This window comes from Peromyscus maniculatus, chromosome 13, assembly GCF_049852395.1.
Source record: "Peromyscus maniculatus bairdii isolate BWxNUB_F1_BW_parent chromosome 13, HU_Pman_BW_mat_3.1, whole genome shotgun sequence".
NCBI classification, from domain to species: Eukaryota; Metazoa; Chordata; class Mammalia; order Rodentia; family Cricetidae; genus Peromyscus; species Peromyscus maniculatus.
Genome location: NC_134864.1, coordinates 32209958 through 32229762, shown reverse-complemented (window position 1 = coordinate 32229762; position 19805 = coordinate 32209958). Strand labels below are relative to the sequence as shown.

The following is a 19805-nucleotide window of genomic DNA, read 5'->3' as shown; positions in this document are numbered from 1 at the left end:
CTTCCTCCCTCTGGCTCACTCAGCGACCTTCCTCATACAGCCCAGGAGCCCTACCCTGCGATGGCACCACCCATAGAGGACTACGTCATTTGATATCAATCAGCAATCCAGAAAATGTCCCACAGATGTGCTCACAGGCCAAACCTTAATTCAGGTTCTCTTTCCCCGGGCAATTCCTCAGTTAAGGGTTTCTCCTTCCTAGGTGTGTCAAGTTGACAACCAAGATTAGTCATGACACAGTCTCACTCTGCAGCCTGGACTAACCTGGACTTGCTATGTAGACCAGTCTGGCCTTGAACCCAAAGAGATCCACGTGTTTCTACCTCCTAAGAGCTGGGGTTAAAGGGATGTACCACTATGCTCAGCCTGCTTTCTTGCCTCTAAACTAGTGGTTCTCAACCTCCCTAGTGCTGTGGCCCTTAAATACAGTTCCTTGTGCTGTTGTGACCTCCAACCATAAAATTATTTTGTTACTACTTCATAACTGTAGTCTTGCTACTAGTATGAATCGTAATATAAATATCTGATATATGACCTCTGTGGGGGTCATGACCCACAGGTTGAGAACCTCTGTTCTAAAAGTTATGATGTAGTGTAGATTTTGCCAAGTCTAATGTCAAGAGTACAGGATAGGGGTGGGGAAAGAAAAAAGAATATGGGTGGGGAGAGAGAGAGAGAGAGACAGACAGCACACACACACACACACACACACACACACACACACACACACACACACACAGAGACAGAGAAAGACAGTGAGACACACAGAGAGATCCACTACAGACAAGTAGATAGGTAGATATAGAGGTAGAGAATTAGTACATTGACTGATATGTAAAAGGGGTTCAGAAAAATTAAGACAGAAGGTCTAAGACCTATATTAAGATCACATTTGAAACTTCCCCAAAATTGCCCTAGCCTTTGTCAACCTAAGAACCATTTAAGCAAATGTTCAGGGCTCTTAATTATTCCAAATGGTCACAGATGCAGGAGTACAGCTATTCACAGAAATCCTAGGAGAGATTGCTGCCCTAGAAAGACACGTCTCTTGGCCTCAGCTGCACCAAGGAAAGCCATCAGGAAATTTAAATAGAACTACAGAGATCCATCCAGTCACATGAGAACAGAGGCAAGGTCAGAAGATCGTTTAGGCAAACAAGGGCACAGCTCCCCGCCACCTGGGATCATCTGGAGCAATCGGGTGCAGGTTAGGAACTGTACCAGAGTGAGCAATGCCCATTTACAGGCCAGCCAGGCAGGACACGCAAGCACAGACAGCATAGTTAAGCATTACTGAAGAGGCTCCGCTTGCCTCCCTGTGGATCTGCATTCAAACCACAAGAGGAGGGGCTAATGCCCTTTGTGAAAGAGGACAAGATACAATGTAACATCAGAGGTGCAAAGGTTGCTACTTTAAAGTTTTCCTGGCTTTGGGGGAGAGCGCAGGTATGTCCTGCCACAGGCATCCACAACAAAGGGGATTATCTGTGTCAACAGTGGGAATAATGGACTGATTTCCTCCCCATCCTAAGTCAGGGATGAAGTCATTTAATTTTCATAGCAACTTCACGAGGTTGGTAAGATTGCCCACTCATTTTTCAAGTGAGGAAACTGAGGCCCAGGAAAGTCCAACAAATGAAGGGAGAGATTTAAGGCTGAAACCGAGACTGGCTCTAAGTCTGTCTTTGCTTTCCTGTCTCCTCAAGGACAGGAACACACAGGAGATACGGGGCCCATTAAAGATGGACACCATTTCCTAAAACACACAGACACAATACTCCACTTCCTCCCTCCAGTTAAACATTAATAAACGGGCATGCCCTGTCTGTGGTTAGCAGTGTCTGGGGCATTTCATCTGACAGATGGACGGAACTGAACTTCATCAGAGCTTTACTCTGGACAAATATAAACTTGTATGGACTGAGTAAAACAGAGCCTGTGATGGAAGCCACTGACTGACTTTCAGGCCACTTCAACCGCAGCAACTCTAGCCAATAAAAGTGCAGCAGTGGTCTAGCTAAAGAAGAGCAGGGAGAACTGAGCAGTGGTGGCGCACACCTTTAATCCCAGCACTCGGGAGGCAGAGCCAGGCGGATCTCTGTGAGTTCAAGGCCAGCCTGGGCTACTAAGTGAGTTCCAGAAAAGGCGCAATGCTACACAGAGAAACCCTGTCTCGAAAAACAAACAAACAAACAAACAAACAAACAAACAAAAAGAGCAGGGAGGGATTTTCACTTCCAGAGGCTTCTGGAAATTGCAGCCAAACTGCAGCTGTGGTTGGTGCGATGGCTTTAAGGGAACATCCACTACAGGAAGGAAGAGTTAGATACATTTCAAATCAGGAGAGTCCAGGTAGTGATGCCCACTCGTGGTACTGGTGCAGCACAAGGTGTATTTTCTCAAAGAAGCTCAGTCATCACCTTCGGAAGCATTAGTAGCCTCAGGGCTGAGGTACTAAATAATAAATAAATTTACTATAAAAATGACTTATAGTAAAAATGGCTCCTGGATACTTGCTCCAGGCGTCTCCTCATTTCTCTGGCCATTTCACTCTAATCTTTCAGCACCGTACAAATGGCAGATCTGAACAGGAACAATTACCAGAATGGATATTCAGAGCATTTTCCCTGCGAGGGGTATGGTGTGTGTGTGTGTGTGTGTGTGTGTGTGTGTGTGTGTGTGTGTGTGAATTTCAGGTAACTTCCCTGATTTGAACAACTCTTCGTGTGAAAAATCTTTGCTGTGAGCAGTCTGAGGCTCTGGGAGTGGGGAAGCATCCTTCCAGGGCCACAGTTCAGGTCAAACACACCCAGCTAAGTCCTGTCCCCAGACTGAACTGGGAAGAGGGACACTTGACTTTGGACTTTCGCCACCAGCCTTTTCCTGGTCTGACACAGAACAGTGTTGGATTCCCAAGAAGAGGTTACAACAGAGATCAGGCTGACTGTGGAGGTTGCTTCTTTTGGCGGTGACAAAGTACTGGCAAACGCCACTTAAGGGCTTATTTTGGCTTGGGTTTCAAAGTACAGCCGGTCATAGTAGGGGAGGTAGGCAGGAGCAGGGTCAGGCAGTTGGTTACCTTGTATCCATGAAAAGTGTGAGGCAGTTGGTCACCTTGTATCCATGAAAAGTGTGAGGCAGTTGGTTACCTTGTATCCATGAAAAATGTGAGGCAGTTGGTTACCTTGTATCCATGAAAAGTGCGAGGCAGTTGGTTACCTTGTATCCATGAAAAGTGCGAGGCAGTTGGTTACCTTGTATCCATAATCAGGAAGCAAAGAGATAGAGAAATGCTTCTCCTCAGATCACTTTTTTCTTTTTACTCCGTCTGGGATGTCAGCCCATGGAATAGCACTGCCAACATTTGGGTGGATATTCCCACACCAATTATCATAGCATAGAAAGTACCTCACAGAGATCCCTAGAGGCTTGTCTCTTAGGTGACTCTAAATCCTGCCAGATTGACCACCGCGGTTACATTGGTTAAATTATGGCCTCCACAGCAGAACCACCTTCCTTCTAAGCCCAGCTCCATGACACAGTGGTCAGTTCATCTGTAGCCTTAGTTTCTTAGCTATAAAATGGTCATAACAATAAAATCTACCTGCAAAGGCTACTACAGGGTTAATGGGGGTCACTGTACAGAAGGTGCTTAGTCGCAGGAGGTGTCAGACATTATTATTGATTGGGTTTTTTGTTTTTGTTTGTTTTGGAGACAGGGTTTCTCTGTGTAGTTTTGGTGCCTGTCCTGGATCTCGGACTGTAGACCAGGCTGACCTCGAACTCACAGAGATCTGCCTGGCTCTTGGACATTATTATTGAAGTGTCAGGTATATAGTTCTGGGCAAATCACATCTCATCTCAGCAGCGACGGCAACCTCGGTGGCTCAAGGGAGGTGCTTTGTGCTCAGTTCACCCAGAGTTGTATCAAAAGCCACTGCCTGTCTGCTGCAATTTGGTGAGAAAAGTGACGAGTGTTTTAGAGACCCATTTTTAAAATACCTCTGTCTGGGCCAGCGATTGCGTCTCATCAAGCTTGACAAGATGAGCTTGATCCCTGTGCCTTACTTACATGGGAGAAAGAGAGAAGTCACTCCTGAGCTCCACATGGCACTCCACATGGTTCCATGGCACACACACACACACACACTCGCGCGCGTGTGCGCACATGCACATGTGTATACATAAAATGTAATAATAAAATATCACTCTATGTGTTCCCTTCAAAATGGAGGAGGGACAGGAAGAGTCCATTTGCTTTTTTCTGTGGGACCAGAAAGCCCTGTGGGGGTTTCCTTTCTGATAACGAGAGCAGGTTTTTTTCCCCCTCCACAGGGCCCTCTTTCTTTCCCCTGAACCAGAAGGGAAGCTCCCCTTTCTCTTCTCAGTCCTGGGCAAGAACAACGTTCCATTGACGGAGTGAATGGAGCGTTTCTTACCCCAGACTCTTCCTGTTGCGGAGGCAGGGGCTTTTTCTTTCCCTTGGCTGCCACAGACTGTGATTCCAGTTCTGTACTGGCCAACAGGGCAGCCTGGGAGTCTCGATTCTGGCAGAGACTGACAGAGAAGGAAGGCTGCTTGGTGCAGAGTCTGCAGGACAGCTCATGCTGGACGTCGTTTCTCAGATGTGAAACCCTGAGGACTGTCCTTCCTTCAGCTACCCAGGACTGATCTGACCAACCCGGGCAATCTGTTCCTTTCACTGTGTATTTCTTTTGGCAACTGAGTTATCTGGTCTGTTTGACTATACATGGGATACAACATCCCCCCTCACCCCCTCAGTCCCCCACCCACTCCCACCCCCTCCATGAGACACTATGTCTTGTTCCCTATCTGGCAAATAGCCACTGCTCAGTACATAGGCACTGACTGGAGGCTGGGAGCTACTTCTGGTTTTCCTTGAAGATCTAGGGACTGCTCCTCTGATAGGTGACTAATGAAGCCAGAGGAGATGGCTTTGGGTTTCTGGAATGGCCTTCGTTGGGGTCCGTTAACCAACTGGAGTATCGTTTATGGCCCGGCAAAGTAAGAAACACAAAGGTCATGACCAGGTCCATGAAGTCTCTGAGCATGCTGAATGGTGAGGGGAAGTTTAAAATGAGTTCAGAAAAGAGAGTTCAAGGAGACGCAACAGAGCAGGTCTTCAGCAGCGGGGACCGGAAGACCTTAGTGTGCAGGCATGGCCGGGAGACAGACACTGGCGACAGAGAGGCAGCCGCCAGTTGACCACCTGTCAGCGTTGGTGGCGAGGAGCTCACATCGTTTGGGTATCTGGTTTTGACACTCTGGGTGCTGTCTGTCCAGCACCCAGAAAACACCCTATTTCCAGGAAGCGCACATGACTGCTGGTTCTTAGTAAATTCTTCCTCCCTCCTCCCCGCTCTAGCTCACTGCTTTTCGAAAATAGAAAAAGTAAGGCAGGAAGCAATGTAAAAAATAATCAAACCACAGCTGAAGGAAGGCACTCTCAAAAGAAGAAGAGGGGGAAATATCACGTTGAATCTTCTTCCGTGGTTCTTTATGCTTGAGTGACTATTCACCATGTGAAACCCATAGGGGGCGGGGCTAGAGGAGTTTGTGGGGCCTCACATTAACGTTTCCTTTGCATTACTTATACATGGACCATGTATAAGATTCATATTGACTCCTTGGCCAAAAGCAGGAAAAAGTTGTGCCACAGGGAGGGAAAAATGTTCATCAAAAGGGAAAACCCACAGCTCTGGTTTCCCTACACTATACATTCTTGCTCTCAGCTAACTCCTGCCTATTTACAGAGTCAGCCTCAGTTACCAGAGGAGCCCGGGGTGAAGGGAAATCAGAAGCCTAAGGGAATGAAGCTCTCCAGCATTCAACCAAAGCTCTCCAACATTCAGCCCAAATGGAGTGCTTGGGGAAAAGGCCTCTTAAGCCTCTAGGCTATAAATTTTAAGGCTAGGCAAGACAATGAGGACTCGGAAGTGATAGGGTGAAGGTAGGTAACCACAGAGAGAACTCATGCATGCTTACCTTACAGTGGTTTTTTGTTTTGTTTTGTTTTGTTTTGTTTTGTTTTGTTTTGTTTTGTTTGAGGTTCTGAAAAAAAGTCAGACCGGATCCTCAAAATAGAGATTATCTTTAATTACACTGTCATGCATTTAATCTGCAATGTCCCCCCCCCCCAGACTCATGTTTTCGAATGCTTTGTGCACAGTAGGCGGCATATTTATTGATTATTTCTTGTGGTACCCAGGCACATTGGTTGCTTTTTGGTTGCTGTGATAAACACCATGACCATGGCAATTTACCACAGAAAGGGGTTATTTGAGCTTACGGTTCCCGAGGGGAGGGAGTCCAGGATGGCAGGCAGGCAGGGCAGCAAGTGGCAGGTATGGTAGCAGAAGCAGGATGCTGAGTGCTCACAACACTTACTATAAGCAAGAGGCAGAGAAAGCAAACAGGAAGTGTGGCGAGTCTATACATACCTAAAGTCCACCCCCATTGACATGCTTCCTCCAGCAAGGCTCCCTGTCCCAAAGTTTCCACACAGTTCTAAACAGCACCACCAAATGGGGATCGAGTGTTGAAATATCCAAGCCTATGCTGGACACTCTTATTCAAACCACTATGCCAGGGTTGAACCCAGGACCTTGAGTGTATTTGGCAAGTGAAGTACCTCTTGTCTATTTCCCTGCCATCAAAAATATAAATAAAAACACAAAACACAAAACACAAAACAAAACAAACAAAAGACTTTGAGATAGATTCTCACTAAGTTGCCAAGGCAGGCCTTGAATTTGCCATCCTCTTGCCTCGGTTTCCTGAGTGGTTGGAAATACAAGGCTATGGCACTATTGCTGTTAGGGCCACATTAATTATCTCTATACCATTCCGAGTTTAGTAGAGGTGGTGTAGAAGCCAGCATCCATGGCATTATTTTGAAGGCCCTGGCATCCTTTCACAAGGTTGGGGTGGGATGTGGTGGGCAGAAGTTGGTCTCTAGGCTTCTGAATATCTGGCCCTGTTTCCAGCTCGCTGTTCTCTGTTCCCTGATCTGTGCCATGTGAACAAGCCTCTACTACACACCCCTCATCCAGTGAACACAGCCATGCCTTCCCTGCCTTGGTAGATTGACATGATCCCCAAACCAGGGGCCAAAATAAGCCCTTCGCCCTTTAAGTTGTCTCTGTCACGTATGTATATGGTCACAGTAGTGCAACAATAAGTAAGATAAGACTTAGACCCAGGAAAGCAAAGTAAGGCAATTCACTAAGTCCAAGCTGCTAAAAATATGCACTCACAGAACACTGTAGGTAGCAAGGAGGGCCAAGGGGACGGGCTCGTGTCTGGCAACGTCTTTGTGTTTTATCAATGGATCTCTGTGACACTGTGGAAACAGATACAGTCAGAGGTCTGAAGCATGGTTGTCCATGAAGGGGAAGCCCTCTTCTTTCCATTCAAAAGCTCCAAGGGCTGAAACTGCCACCAGACAAATGGTGAGATTCGCTATTGCTGATCCTGCGTTTGTCTCAAAGAACCACCTCTGGGCCTGGCCTACAGAGTGGAGGGCAGGGCAGTTGAGGATGAGTTGGCAGCTGGCTTCTGGCTCTGTGGGGCCTCTCCAAACATCAGAGTTTGTTCAGGACATTTTCTCTGACTCACCCCTGGTGATAAGACATGCAAGGGCCTTGAAGCAAGCTAGTCAGCATTCAAGGTTTAGTTGGTTTTTTTTTTTTTTCCATTGGGGGTTTGATTTCAGAATTTGCAAGTTCCTCAATAAAAACCACTCTAGCTTTAGCAGAACCGTTGCCATTCTGGGAGCCAAAACAGCCAAGACAACGACAAACAGAATGCTGAACCCTGCTGCCTGGGACTGAGGAGAGCTTTACTATTTGGCAGTCAGTGGGTAGTTGCACTTACTTATTCCCTCAAAGAACATTTATTGAGCCCTTTCTAAGTGCCATGCCTGTGTGAGGTGCTGGAGAAATAATGCAGTTCTGGGAGCGTGTGTGTGTGTGTGTGTGTGTGTGTGTGTGTGTGTGTGTGTGTGTATTTGGGGATGTGTGTCTCAAAAACAACAAGATCTGAGCTGGACATGATGGATGTGATGGGAGAAAGAGATATTAGCCACCTTTTGGAAGTGAAAACAATCGTATGTGGAAAGGCCCTTTGGGAGGAGGGGGCACATATAAAACTGAGAAACAGGGGCTGGAGAGCAATGGGGGAGACTTCAGGCGGTACCCAGAGCATGTGGGGCTGGGCCAGAGAGACGTAACTTGGTAGACAAGGAGCCCCTTGGGAGGTTGGGCTTGTAGCTTGTTAGTACAGTACTGTCTCGCATGCAGAAGGCACTGGGTTCAATTCCTAGTACAGCATAAAATTGAGCCTCGTGGCACAAGTTTGTAATCCCACTCTGGGCAGGTGGAGGTGGGAGGACCAAAATTAAGGTCATCCTAGATTACATAGTCAGTTTCAGGCCAGTCTGGGCTGCAGAAAAGAAGAAGCCCCCCCTGGCTTTTCATCTTAAAAGCAACATGAAATCACTGAAGGACTGAACGCTGGGCCAGGGGAGCTGTCTGTGGGGGATGCCTGAATTCCATTTGCATTTTGAAAAGATTATTCTGGCCTCAAGAGCTAACATCTTTTAAGGTAATTTCTGCTCAGCAAATCCAATAAGCACAGTGTGGTGGTGCCGGTGGAAGTGGAAGCTGGTCCCTGGCAGCCAGATCTGGGTTCAAATCCTGACTGCATGCCTCACTGCTCATGTGGCCTTAGACAAAACAGCCTTTCAAAGCTTTGGTTTCCTTGTCCATAAAATAAGATAATAATATCTTTGGTGTTCTTGAGAGGGTTAAAGGAATGACAATAAACAAAGCCTTCCTACAAGTGATTCTCTGAAGTGGAAATTGATGTTGATCATATATATTACCTAACATTCAGTGGGCCGGTTGTTCTTAGACAAGACACCTTGGACTTCACATGAATTTCAGCTGGCTGGACATCTATCCTTTGGAAATCATCACTCCTGCCTCTTTAACAACAAACCTGCAACACATACAACCACTCATTTAACTAGCTATATTAGCTGTTGCTATCCACCCTTCCTACTATGGTCTTTGTCAGATGAGACACCCCAGAAGGCCGACAAATAACAAGTGAGCCCTGCACGCATAGAAGCCGAAAGCTGTGGGCAGGCGGGGTGTGCGTGGGGTGGGGAGGTGGGGGTGGGAGTGAGGGGGGTGGGAGGTGGAGGCATGGGAAGGTTTGCTAGTAATAAGAGACTATGGCAGTGTCCTCTAGTTAGAATGGGGTCAACATTTTTTGTTCTGTTCTGATAGCCTTGTACTCTGCATGCCATCATCTTTTGGTCAGTCCAGGCTCTTGCCAAAACACAATTCAGTTGCTCCTAAGTCTAGGTGTTGCCAAAATACACAAGAGCCTACTCAGAGTCTCTCACTGTCCAATGGTTAGATGGTGTCAGCAACGGTGATGTGTAATGGATCACACATAAATATCTTGATTTTTGACTTATATATATAATGGTACTTAAAAACTGTGATCACTGTGAGGAGGTGAAATGAATCCAATAGAGGACCTTGGAAATCTGAGAGTAAAGGCAAGGAAAGAAACATTTATTGTGTCTTTCTGACATGCAATTAGTAGATGTGGGGAAGTTTTTTCTTATTGATTGATTGAAGCATCATCTCATCATGCAGTTCTAGCTGGCCTGGAACTTGCCAGTCTACATGCCACCACGTCTGGAGAGGTGAACAGGTAGTATATCTCCTACTGTCTCCTTCGGCTCACATTCTCTCTCTTTTTTTCTAGTCTCTCACTGTCTGTGGCATTTAACATACCCCTCATTCTCTCACTGGGCTGGTCTTGACCTCACAGAGACCCACCTGCTTCAGGCTCCTGAGTGCTGGGATTAAAGGGATGCATCCCAGTGCCTGGCTTTGTCTTTTGACCATTTTAACAGAAATATTTCAGCTAAAAAAAAAAAAAATGAAGACATGGGAATGACAGAACCAGAATACCATTATTTTGTAATTGTCAATGATTGTAGGCATCAACTGTCAGTGACTGCTAACATGAAAAGACACCCCCATTATGCACCTCCTAATGGAAAAACATAATGCTCTTGCCTAAACTGAACCGGGTACAAATTAGATCTAACCTCCTATTTGTACAAAAGAGAGAATGAGGTGTATGTATGTTAAATGACACAGTGAGAGACTGTGGGAAAAAAAGAGAGAGAATGTGAGCAGAAGGAGACAGTAGGAGACATACTACCTGTTCACCTCTCCAGAGGTGGTGGCATCTGGAGAATGGAGCTGATACATGACGCAGACTGCAGTCTCATGCAATAGTCAACTTTATTCAGAGTATCAGACAATTTACACGCTGAAGGTTAAGAAGAGTCACATGAAGCCGGGTGTGGTGGCGCACGCCTTGAATCCCAACACCCAGGAGGCAGAGGCAGGCGGATCTCTGTGAGTTCAAGGCCAGCCTGGTCTACAGAGTGAGTTCCAGGACAGCCAAAGATACACAGAGAAACCCTGTCTTGAAAAAAACAAACACAAACAAGCAAACAAACAAACAGTCATATGAATAAAGTGTCCAGTCACAAGGGCAAGCATGGGGTGGACAAGCCTCAAGTGGTGAAAATGTTTTTCCATAGAGGCACATGAACAAATAACCATAGCCATTTGTAACGGGAGTAATGGAAGTAAACTCACTCCTATAAGCTACACCTGGGAAGAGCACGGAAATACATTCCAAGAACAATTCTGTGTTTTTAAAGAACCTTAAGTCACAGGACTCTTGTCCTGGTTTCTTACAAGCACTCAGAAATCTCATAACGACTCCAATCTTGGACCGTGCTCCGATACTACCTAACTACAATTGTACACTAAGGAGCCAGGGAAAGTATAAAAACTCTAAAAAAATTGCTGATATTAGCGCTAACTTCAAGAGTGGTGGGACATTTGATGGTTTTCAAGAATTTACTCCTAACTTTCTATGTGTGCGAGTTGTACTGTAGTTACAGGAAGCGGGAGTGGGGGATGGAGGGTGGGGGTGGGGGGGGTAGTGTCTCACTTTTCCAGGGCTTAGGGATCTAACCCAGGGCCTGCCTATACATTGTAAGCACCCTGACATCGAGCTACATTCTCAGTCCTGAAATTATTTTTTTTCAGTGATATAAGTGGATGGGTTTTAAGATAAATGATATAATAGCTACAGTTTACTTTAAATTAGGAAAGGGGACAGAGATTGGCTAAGGGTGTCAAAAAAGCTGATAGTTGCTGAAGGTGAACCAGGGGCTCGGGGCTGTTTAATATTTTTCATAAAGGAACCGGTTCAGAAACACATTAGTCAACCCATCTGGCCCCTTCTTTTAATAATCCAAGTATTTACTATTATTAATAATGTTATGTTAACCTGTGGGTTCCCTGGACTGACTCAGCATTTTCAGCTAAAAAAACTTGAATTCTCCTTCTGTGAAAACTACCCCATCTGTGCTGAAGGCAAAGAGAATTTTGTAACTCAGCTCTCTGGGTCTCTCCCCATACTCCTTTAAAAAGAGATGAAGGCACAGGTTTCTCATACCTTAGGGCAGTGGTTCTCAACCTTCCTAATGCTGCGTGCGACCCTTCAGTACAGTTCCTCATGTTGTCGACATACCCCAACAATTATTTTTGATGCTATTTCATAAGTGTAATTTGCTACTGTTATGCAGCGCAATGTAAAAATGTGTTTTCCGATGTCCTTAGGTGACCCTTCTGAAAGGGTCTTTGGATGCCCAAAGGGTCAAGACCCACAGGTTGAGAAACACTGCCTTAGGCGCTGGCCGTGATTTTCTGGGGAGATGGGGTGGGGTGGGGGTGGGGGTGCAGTTGGACAGATTTGGAACTCGGGCTTCGGCAGGTGAATACCGGAGTAAATTTAGCCCAGGGCACCATACTCCCAATTGGTGGCATGCAAACACCAATCATGCTTAGCTCAAAGCTCAGCCATGAAGATCGACTGATATGTGCCAAACATTTCATTCATTCCACAAACAAGGAGCTCCGAGTCTCGCTTCTGGGAGGCCTATGAGCGGAGCAGTAAAGAAAATACAAGGGGTAGACCATTCGGAGCCTGAAGGGAGAGTCCAGAGCAGGCGGGGAACAGAACTTGAATGACCGCAGCTATGAAATACAACATACTAGTTTGAAAGAGGGCAGCTCTCAGGGAGCTGAGCTGCAACCTTAGGGACTGATCTGTGTCAGCCTGGCTGGGGAGCTGGTGGGACCTCATGTGACCAACGTGAAATTGCTTGCTAGGGGTGATCTGGCTTTGCCCAAGCGGGAGCAGTTCCCACTTCTCTCAGCCTCCCTGGACATCTGGTAATGTGTAAGGATTTTTGGTTGCCGTACTTTGGAAAGAGAGGGGCCACGTGGTCATGGCATTTAGTGGCTAGAGGCCAGGCATGCTTCCCTTGCAAACCATGCCTTACCTAGGACAGCCCCGACGCCAAAACTAAACTCTTCCAAAACGCCAGGAGCGGTGAAGTCGATAAACCTTGCTGGCTACACAGAGAACAGCAAGGGCAGGGATGAAAAAGAAGTTAAGCTGTGCCAGAGGGAACGAACCTAAGTCGAGAGCGGCTGAGTTGAAGGAAGCGCAAGAAGTCGACCCAGCCTAGTCTCTGCTAGCGAGGAATTTGGGGGTGTTACCCCTAAAGCGGCGAGCAGCTCTGGGAAACGTCTCTGCCGGGGAGGAGGATAGCCGAGCGGCGAGGCGCTGAGCACGTACAGGCACCCAGGGAGGATAAGGTCTGTAACTTATTGTCACTTAGGGTGCCTTCCCTACCCCGCCCAGCTTCGTTCGACCCCTGTGGCCGCAGCGTGGCCCGCAGTGACTCCTCCCGGACAGCAGAGGGCGCCGGCTCGCACTTGGCCGCCGGCCGCCCGAGGCGGGCCTCCCTCTTGCCGTTCCCCCCTCCCCACCCCCCCACCCCCCCGCCTCGTCTTTTTCCCCTTAGGAGAAGTCGGGAAGGTGGCGGCGGCGGCGGCGGTGGCGGTTGTCCCGGCCGGCCGGTTGGTGTGACCGGTCGGCGCGCGCTGCGCAGCGTCCGCGCTTCGTCCAGCCGGGCGGGACCGAGCCGCAGGCCGAGGCCGGAGCCGCCGGAGCCCGCGCGGACGGGCGGGCGGGCGGAGGGAGGGCGGGCGGCGGCGGCGGCGGCGGCGGCCAGGGCGGCCCGTGGGAGGGAGCGCGGGGCCCCCGGCAGCGCCGCCGGCTCCCCGGCCCTGCCGGCCTCCTCGGTCGGAGCCGCGGCCATGGCGGCCAGCGCGAAGCGGAAGCAGGAGGAGAAGCACCTGAAGATGCTGCGGGACATGACGGGGCTGCCGCACAACCGCAAGTGCTTCGACTGCGACCAGCGCGGCCCCACCTACGTGAACATGACGGTCGGCTCGTTCGTGTGCACCTCCTGCTCCGGCAGCCTGTGAGTGCGGGTCGGGCGCGGTGGGGGGCGAGGGGGACGACGACGACGACGGGGTACCGGGCCGGGACGGCGGGGCCCCACTGGGATACGGCCTGGGACCCTAGGACTCGGGCTCCATCCAGGATGCTCTTGGGCTTTTGGGCCGGGCGAGGGTCCAACCTTGGGGTGGCCGGCGTGGGTGGGGCGTGGGTGGGGTCGGGGTCAGCGAGCGGCCGGCCCGGCGGAGCATCCCGTCTTCCCGCCGCACAGCGGGCGTGGCCCGGCCTCGGGGGGGGGTGTTGGGGAGGGGGGGAGCGCAGGCCGGGAGCAGCCCCAAGAGGGCCGTCCGGGGGGGTGGGGGAGGCTTTTGTGCGCCCCGCAGCTCCGCGGTTTGGAACCCGGCATCTGCCGGACGCCGCGGAGCCGGTGGGAGGGGAGAGAGCCGGGACGCCCAGACTTGGGGATCTTTCTGCGGCCCACAGCACCTAGGTAACTGGGACGTGGTGGTGGTGGTGGTGGGGGTGGGGGGGGAGCGGCGTTAAAACGACTTGATGTTTGAGACGTGAATCCCAGGAGAAAAGTTCTCCCTCGAGGATGGATTGCGTGAGGGGGAGGCAGCCCAAGCACGAGGGTTGTGTGGCTGCATGGCTCCCGAGTGTTCTCTGAGTTGGGGAAAGTTTTACTGGAAATGGGGTATCAGGAGTTCGATGAGATTTCTGGATCGGCACCCAAGTGTCCTGGCTGTGTGGAGAAATGGGGACAGGGAAGACAATATCGAGAAAGAAGATGGGGATGGGCGCCTGAAATTACTCAGATGGCTTGTGCCTGGGCTTCTCTGTTTAAGCTGTGTTTTGATGGGAATTTTTGTTCCTGTGAAATTTCATTTGGAAAGACTGCAGGTAATTCTGGAACTGATTAGATGCTCTTGTACGCTAGCATCTTGAATTCAATATATGCTATTAATGAGCTTGTAGTTAATATTCCTTGGGCCTATAAAAATATTACCGTGAGTGTGTGTGTGTCTGTGTCTGTCTGTCTGTGTGTCTGTCTGTGTGGGCCGTGAGTTTATATATTTGGGTTCACTTTTACCGGCTGAGCCTTTTTGCCGGCCCTCCCCACATTTTTGTTTTGTTTTATTTTTTTTGAGACAGGGTTTCTGTATGTAGTTTTGGTGCCTGACCTGGATCTTGCTCTGTAGACCAGGCTGGCCTCGAACTCACAGAGATCCACCTGGCTCTGCTTCTCGAGTGCTGGAATTAAAGGCGTGTGCCCCACATTTTTTATTATGAGATTAGTAACAAAGTACATCACACGTGGGAAAATGAATTAATAAAAAGTTGGAAAATGTTGGACATGGCCAATAGTCCGGTATTGGCTCTTATTTCCCCAGTTTTAAATTTGCGCAAGGAGGCGTCCTCGGTTCCATGAGCATTACATTATTTTGGGTGGTACTTACTAGGTTTTGTATGAAGCTTTAGGGTGTAGTGATAGATGGTGCGATGGCCTTAGTCTCTTGGCATTTACGTTCTAATGGAGAAAATGGGAAAGCATTAAGAAAAGTGACTGGATGCTGTGCTGAACTTGCGTGTGGGATGGTAAGAGAGCCCCAAAGGTAACTTTCAGGTTTGTGGTTAGGGAAGCACTCAGAGTTTGCCACAGCTGCATAGCAGCAAGTAGGAGATAGTATGTGTGGTTCATGGTTTTCGCTTATAAATGAGATAGAATTAGAACATTACAGTCACTTATGCTATGTAACTTCAGTTCCAACCTTAAACTAATAGTCCAATTTATTTAAATTGTACTTTACTTTTAATATATGTTTAAGAAGTATGTCCTGCGTCTTCCAAACACGAGGTCCTTTGATTCATTTGAGCCTTTCTTTGGGTTGGGAGACATGCATGTTTACATTTGTATAATTTATTTATTGATTGATTATTTTGAGACAGGGTTCTCTGTGTAGTTTTGGTGTCTGTCCTGGATCTCACTCTGTAGACCAGTCTGGCCTTGAACTCACAGAGATCCACCTGCCTCTGCCTCCTAAGTGCTGGGATTAAAGACATTTGTCACCATCACCAGGTGTATTGGTATAATTTGTTAAGTTACACTTGTTTATATTGTTTGCACATGTGCATACATGCATTTGTATGCACCATAACACTTGTGTGGCTTGGATGCTGTTCAATGATGGCTTGAGGGAGTCAGCTTTCTCCTTTTATCATGTGGATCCTGGAGTTTGAACTAGGTCATTAGGCTTGGTGGCAAGTGCCACTGACCTGTCTCTGGGCTCCCAGTATAATTTTTATTTTAAGGGATTTTTTTTTTTTTCTCACATGAGTGTGTTACCTTTGGAATATATGAAGGTTGGTTTGGAGACTTCACAGAAGAGTTGATGTCTGAGGGAAGATCTTCAAAGACAAGTTCCAGGTAGCAGCAGCTTTCCTGTAGTGGAAGAGAGGAGTACTTACCGAGCTGTGACACTGCTTTTCATTTTGCCTCTAAAAGCCATGTAATTAATACTGAAAATATCCACTCAGCAGTTTCTCATATATGAAATAGTGAGAATAAAAGTTTCTATTGCAAATTGGTTTTCCATACTCAAGAGATAGAACCTCATACAATGTCTGGTACATGCCCAGTAGGTGTTACTAACAAAAGGGATCAGAAACAGAAAGTTAGACACTGATAGGAGAAGCGCCTTAGTCAGAGTCTGTCAGATCCAAGTTTTGGGCTGTAACCTGAAAACTGACTCAAAAATATGAAGGCAATTTGCTGATTGGGTTTAAATGATATTTTATCCCCTCATCTGAAAAGATGGTTGCCTCAGCTCCTGGAACCACAAACTGCACTGGAGTCCAGGTGGGTCAGCCAGTCACTAGCTACCTTGAGCTAGTGCCCTCTGCATGCTCCCGCCTCAGATTCTTGTAAAGAAATTGTGATGCTGCAGCTGTAGCATTTGGAGAAACTAGCTCCTGAGGATGTTTATCTTTGAAAAGCCACACAATGCTGGAAAAACAATTAGGAAGAATGGAATAATAATTATGTATTTCTTAGGTAGATGATATGATATAATGTACATGTTGGCTTGGATCCATCCCTTGGCTTCAGATTTTAAATTTGTGATGGCAGATTTTGTGTGTGTGCTCATGGCTGTTAAATGGGAGTAGTACATGCACTGTATTAACTTATTGAACACCTATTGTACTTGAGAAGAGGGCTAAGCAGTGGAGGTGCAAGTATGAAATAAGGCACGTTGGCTGTTTGATTTCTCTAGTGCAATGTCACTGTATAGGTAACTGGTATCTGCCATGAGTTCTACATTCTAGGATAATAAATATAATAACCTACCCTTTTTAAAATTTTTTGAGACAGGGTTTCTCTGTGTAGCCATGACTGTCCTGTAACTTTCTTTATAGATCAGGCTGGCCTCTAATTCACAGAGATCTGCCTGCCTCTGCTTCCTGAGTGCTGGCATCAAAGGCATGCGCCACCACCTCACGACTTTCATTCTCTTAATAATATCTTTGTTTAAACAAAGCCACCATTTATTGCTGATGCTACTAGACTCAGCTAATCTCTCCTGTTTTTTGTTTCTCTCTAGACTTCTGTCTTGTATGCTCAGATGGTGCTCATTCAGAATGACTCAATGCAAATTCTGAAACTTGCGATTTAGATGCAGTTGAGTTAGGGAGACACACTAGGCATGAACTGACTTACTGGTTTGTTTCTCACTTTCTCTTTATAGAATACTTAAGTTATAAACAGGTACAAATCATAAACTATCAACAGAAGTAAAAACTTGTCTTCATGGGACTGGGATTCTAACTGAGCATGCTCTGTGGTTACTCTCCAGGACTGAAGCTAGGATGTGGGATTGCCTTTTGTTGTCAGAGACAGGGTTTCATGACATCCAGGTTGGCCTCAAACTCACTGTGGGGTTAAGGATGACTTTGAACTCCTGCTTTGAACTCCTTTGATCCTGCTACTACTACTTCCCACGTGCTGGGTCACAGGCATGTGCTACCACATCCTGCCTCTTGTTTTTGTTATTTTGTAGTCCACACTGGCTGTAAGCTAGAAGTAGTCTTCCTGCCTCAGTCTCCTGGGTACTGGAATTATTGGTGAGCCACTGTAGGACCTAAGGACTAGTTTGGGATGGAATTATTTGTTTTGTGCAGACTGCCAAGAGTGGAATTCATAAGTAATATGAGATTATTTTGAAAAAAAAAATCATATAAATTGTTTAGTGAAGGCTTAGGCAAAATAAAACAGTCACATTTGAGAAACAGTTTGCCATTTTTTTCTTTCTGAGACTGTGGTTCACCGTATAGCCATGATGGCTTTGAACTTGCCATACTTCTTCCTTAACTTCTGGGATTACAAGTTTGTGCCACCATTGCCTGGCTCCAGACAGCTCTTAACCAGTGTAGAATTTAGCTGGAAGGATGTCTCGCCATCAGATAGATGCCCATTGAGTTAGACACTGCATGGAAGTCAAAACATGGGTTTTCAGCAGGTGGGATAAGGGACAAGCAAATCTAGACTGATCTTTTTGATCTTATTTATTTATATATTTAAAGATTTATTTATTATGTATAGTGTTCTGCTTGCATGTATGTTTGCAGGCCAGAAGAGGGCACCAGATCTCATTACGGATGGTTGTGAGCCACCATGTGGTTGCTGGGAATTGAACTCAGGACCTCTGGAAGTCAGTGCTCTTAACCTCTGAGCCATCTCTCCAGCCAATCTTTTTTTTAATGAGGTATACATGATACATTTGTGAGAAACTCCTAAGGAGAACGTTGGGATTGGATCTTTACCCCTAGTTTGTGTATTTTTCCATTTCAAATGGTCAAAGTAATGAAAATCTAGGAAGCACAATGAGAATTTCTCTACTGTAGTGGAAATTAATGAGACAATTCTACGTAGTTTATTTGCTAGTCCAAAGAGGTTTATTTTGGGTAAACTTACAGCAAGCAAAGGGATTGGTTAAGGGATCCAGGAGAGGTGAGGTGCAGTCCAAAGCGGTTCTCTGGAGAACTCTGACTTGGTCTTCGGTCCAGCATCCAGCATCCAGGATCATGAGGTAGGCAAGAGATGGAGCACATTCGCATCTCAGGTCTTAAGGAGTCCCGGTCTCGGCCACGTCCAGGGTAGGAGCAGTTACCTAGCAGTTACCTGCTGCCTACTAGGGGCAGTACTGCAGGGGTGAAGCACGGACAACTACCCCTACTCTCCACTGTGTGTATAAAAAGATTGTGGGAGCCCGTTCTGGGGTTCCTCGTGGCTTTACCCAGCAGGTCCGAATAGAGGATGATCAGGACCACGGGGCCTGAGTGCAGGTGTCTGAGATGGTCTGCACTTGGCTGTGCTGGGGGAGGAGGTCTTTTGCTCCACCCCTTGGCGTCTCTATACAAACCCTGGACCAGAGACAGTCGGGGCCCGTTGGAATAGGTCCCAGGCCCTCTCTAGGCTATCCTTTATTTTCTATCTGTTTATCTCCACAAGATTCTCCGCTATAAATCCTTCTATCTAATATTTCCTGCTGCTCTCACTCAAGAAAACTCTGGGAAGCTGTGGGGGTGGTGGGTAAACGCCCCACAAAAGATGAGTCATTTATAACTTTTGAGAACTCTGTCAGTTGCATAGTCCTTATGACTTCCTTTCATTGCCTTTCCATGATGAAAAAAAAAAGATTACTTAGTAGCGAGGACATTAAACTTGTTCGGATTGTGTAAAACACAGGGAGTGATGTGTATTGCTAGGAGACCGTAGTCTATACCTTTAATCCCAGCACTCAGGAGTCAGAGGCAGGCCAATCTCTGAGTTTGAGGACAGCCAGGGCTATACAGAAATTCTGTCTTGAAAAACAAACAAGCAAAAAAAGTTTGAAGGTAATTTGTTTAAGACTTCTCAGTAAAGTATTAATCCTTCTGATTAATACCATAAATCTTTTCTAAAGAGACGGTGGTAATTATACCCTTCTGCTATGGTTGCTTATTTTCAGAGGTGCCTTAACAAACTGGAATGTGTACTAAGGAATGTGATGAAGGTCGTACAGACTTACAAGAGTGTGAGATGAGTTTTCCCAGGAATGCTGTTATCTTAAAGAAGAAAAGTCTTGGGGAGGGTGGGAACACTGTACCAACTGTTCCTTAGAGATAATGGAGGCCTGTTGTAGTAAAAGAGTTACGGATTTCTTCCAGGTTACTCTGTTTCTAGGGGAAGTAGGTACCACCTGTGCAAGAAAAGGAAAGGAAGCTTTCTTAGAATTGTCTTGTCATTTGTGGAATTAGAATGAATAATTCTAATTAGTAATATAGGGCTAGTAATATAGGAACATGTGAAACCATTTTTCTTTCCA

At 47.0% G+C, this 19805-nt stretch overlaps 1 protein-coding gene across 22 annotated transcripts in view; it reads left to right on the top strand.

The window, feature by feature from the left end:
• Positions 1-13175: 13175 nt before the first annotated feature.
• Agfg1 (ArfGAP with FG repeats 1) overlaps positions 13176-19805 on the top strand; it is a 53514-nt gene continuing 46884 nt past the window's right edge. For 5 of the 22 annotated variants that reach the window (XM_016008636.3, XM_016008639.3, XM_016008638.3 and 2 more), the window contains exon 1: positions 13192-13465. In XM_016008636.3, the coding sequence (XP_015864122.1) occupies positions 13299-13465 (167 nt within the window). In that variant the 5' untranslated portion in view covers positions 13192-13298. Of the gene's footprint in view, positions 13466-19805 lie in introns of all 22 variants that reach the window. The other 17 variants (XM_076549935.1, XM_016008637.3, XM_006990347.4 and 14 more) reach the window with 7 other exon arrangements.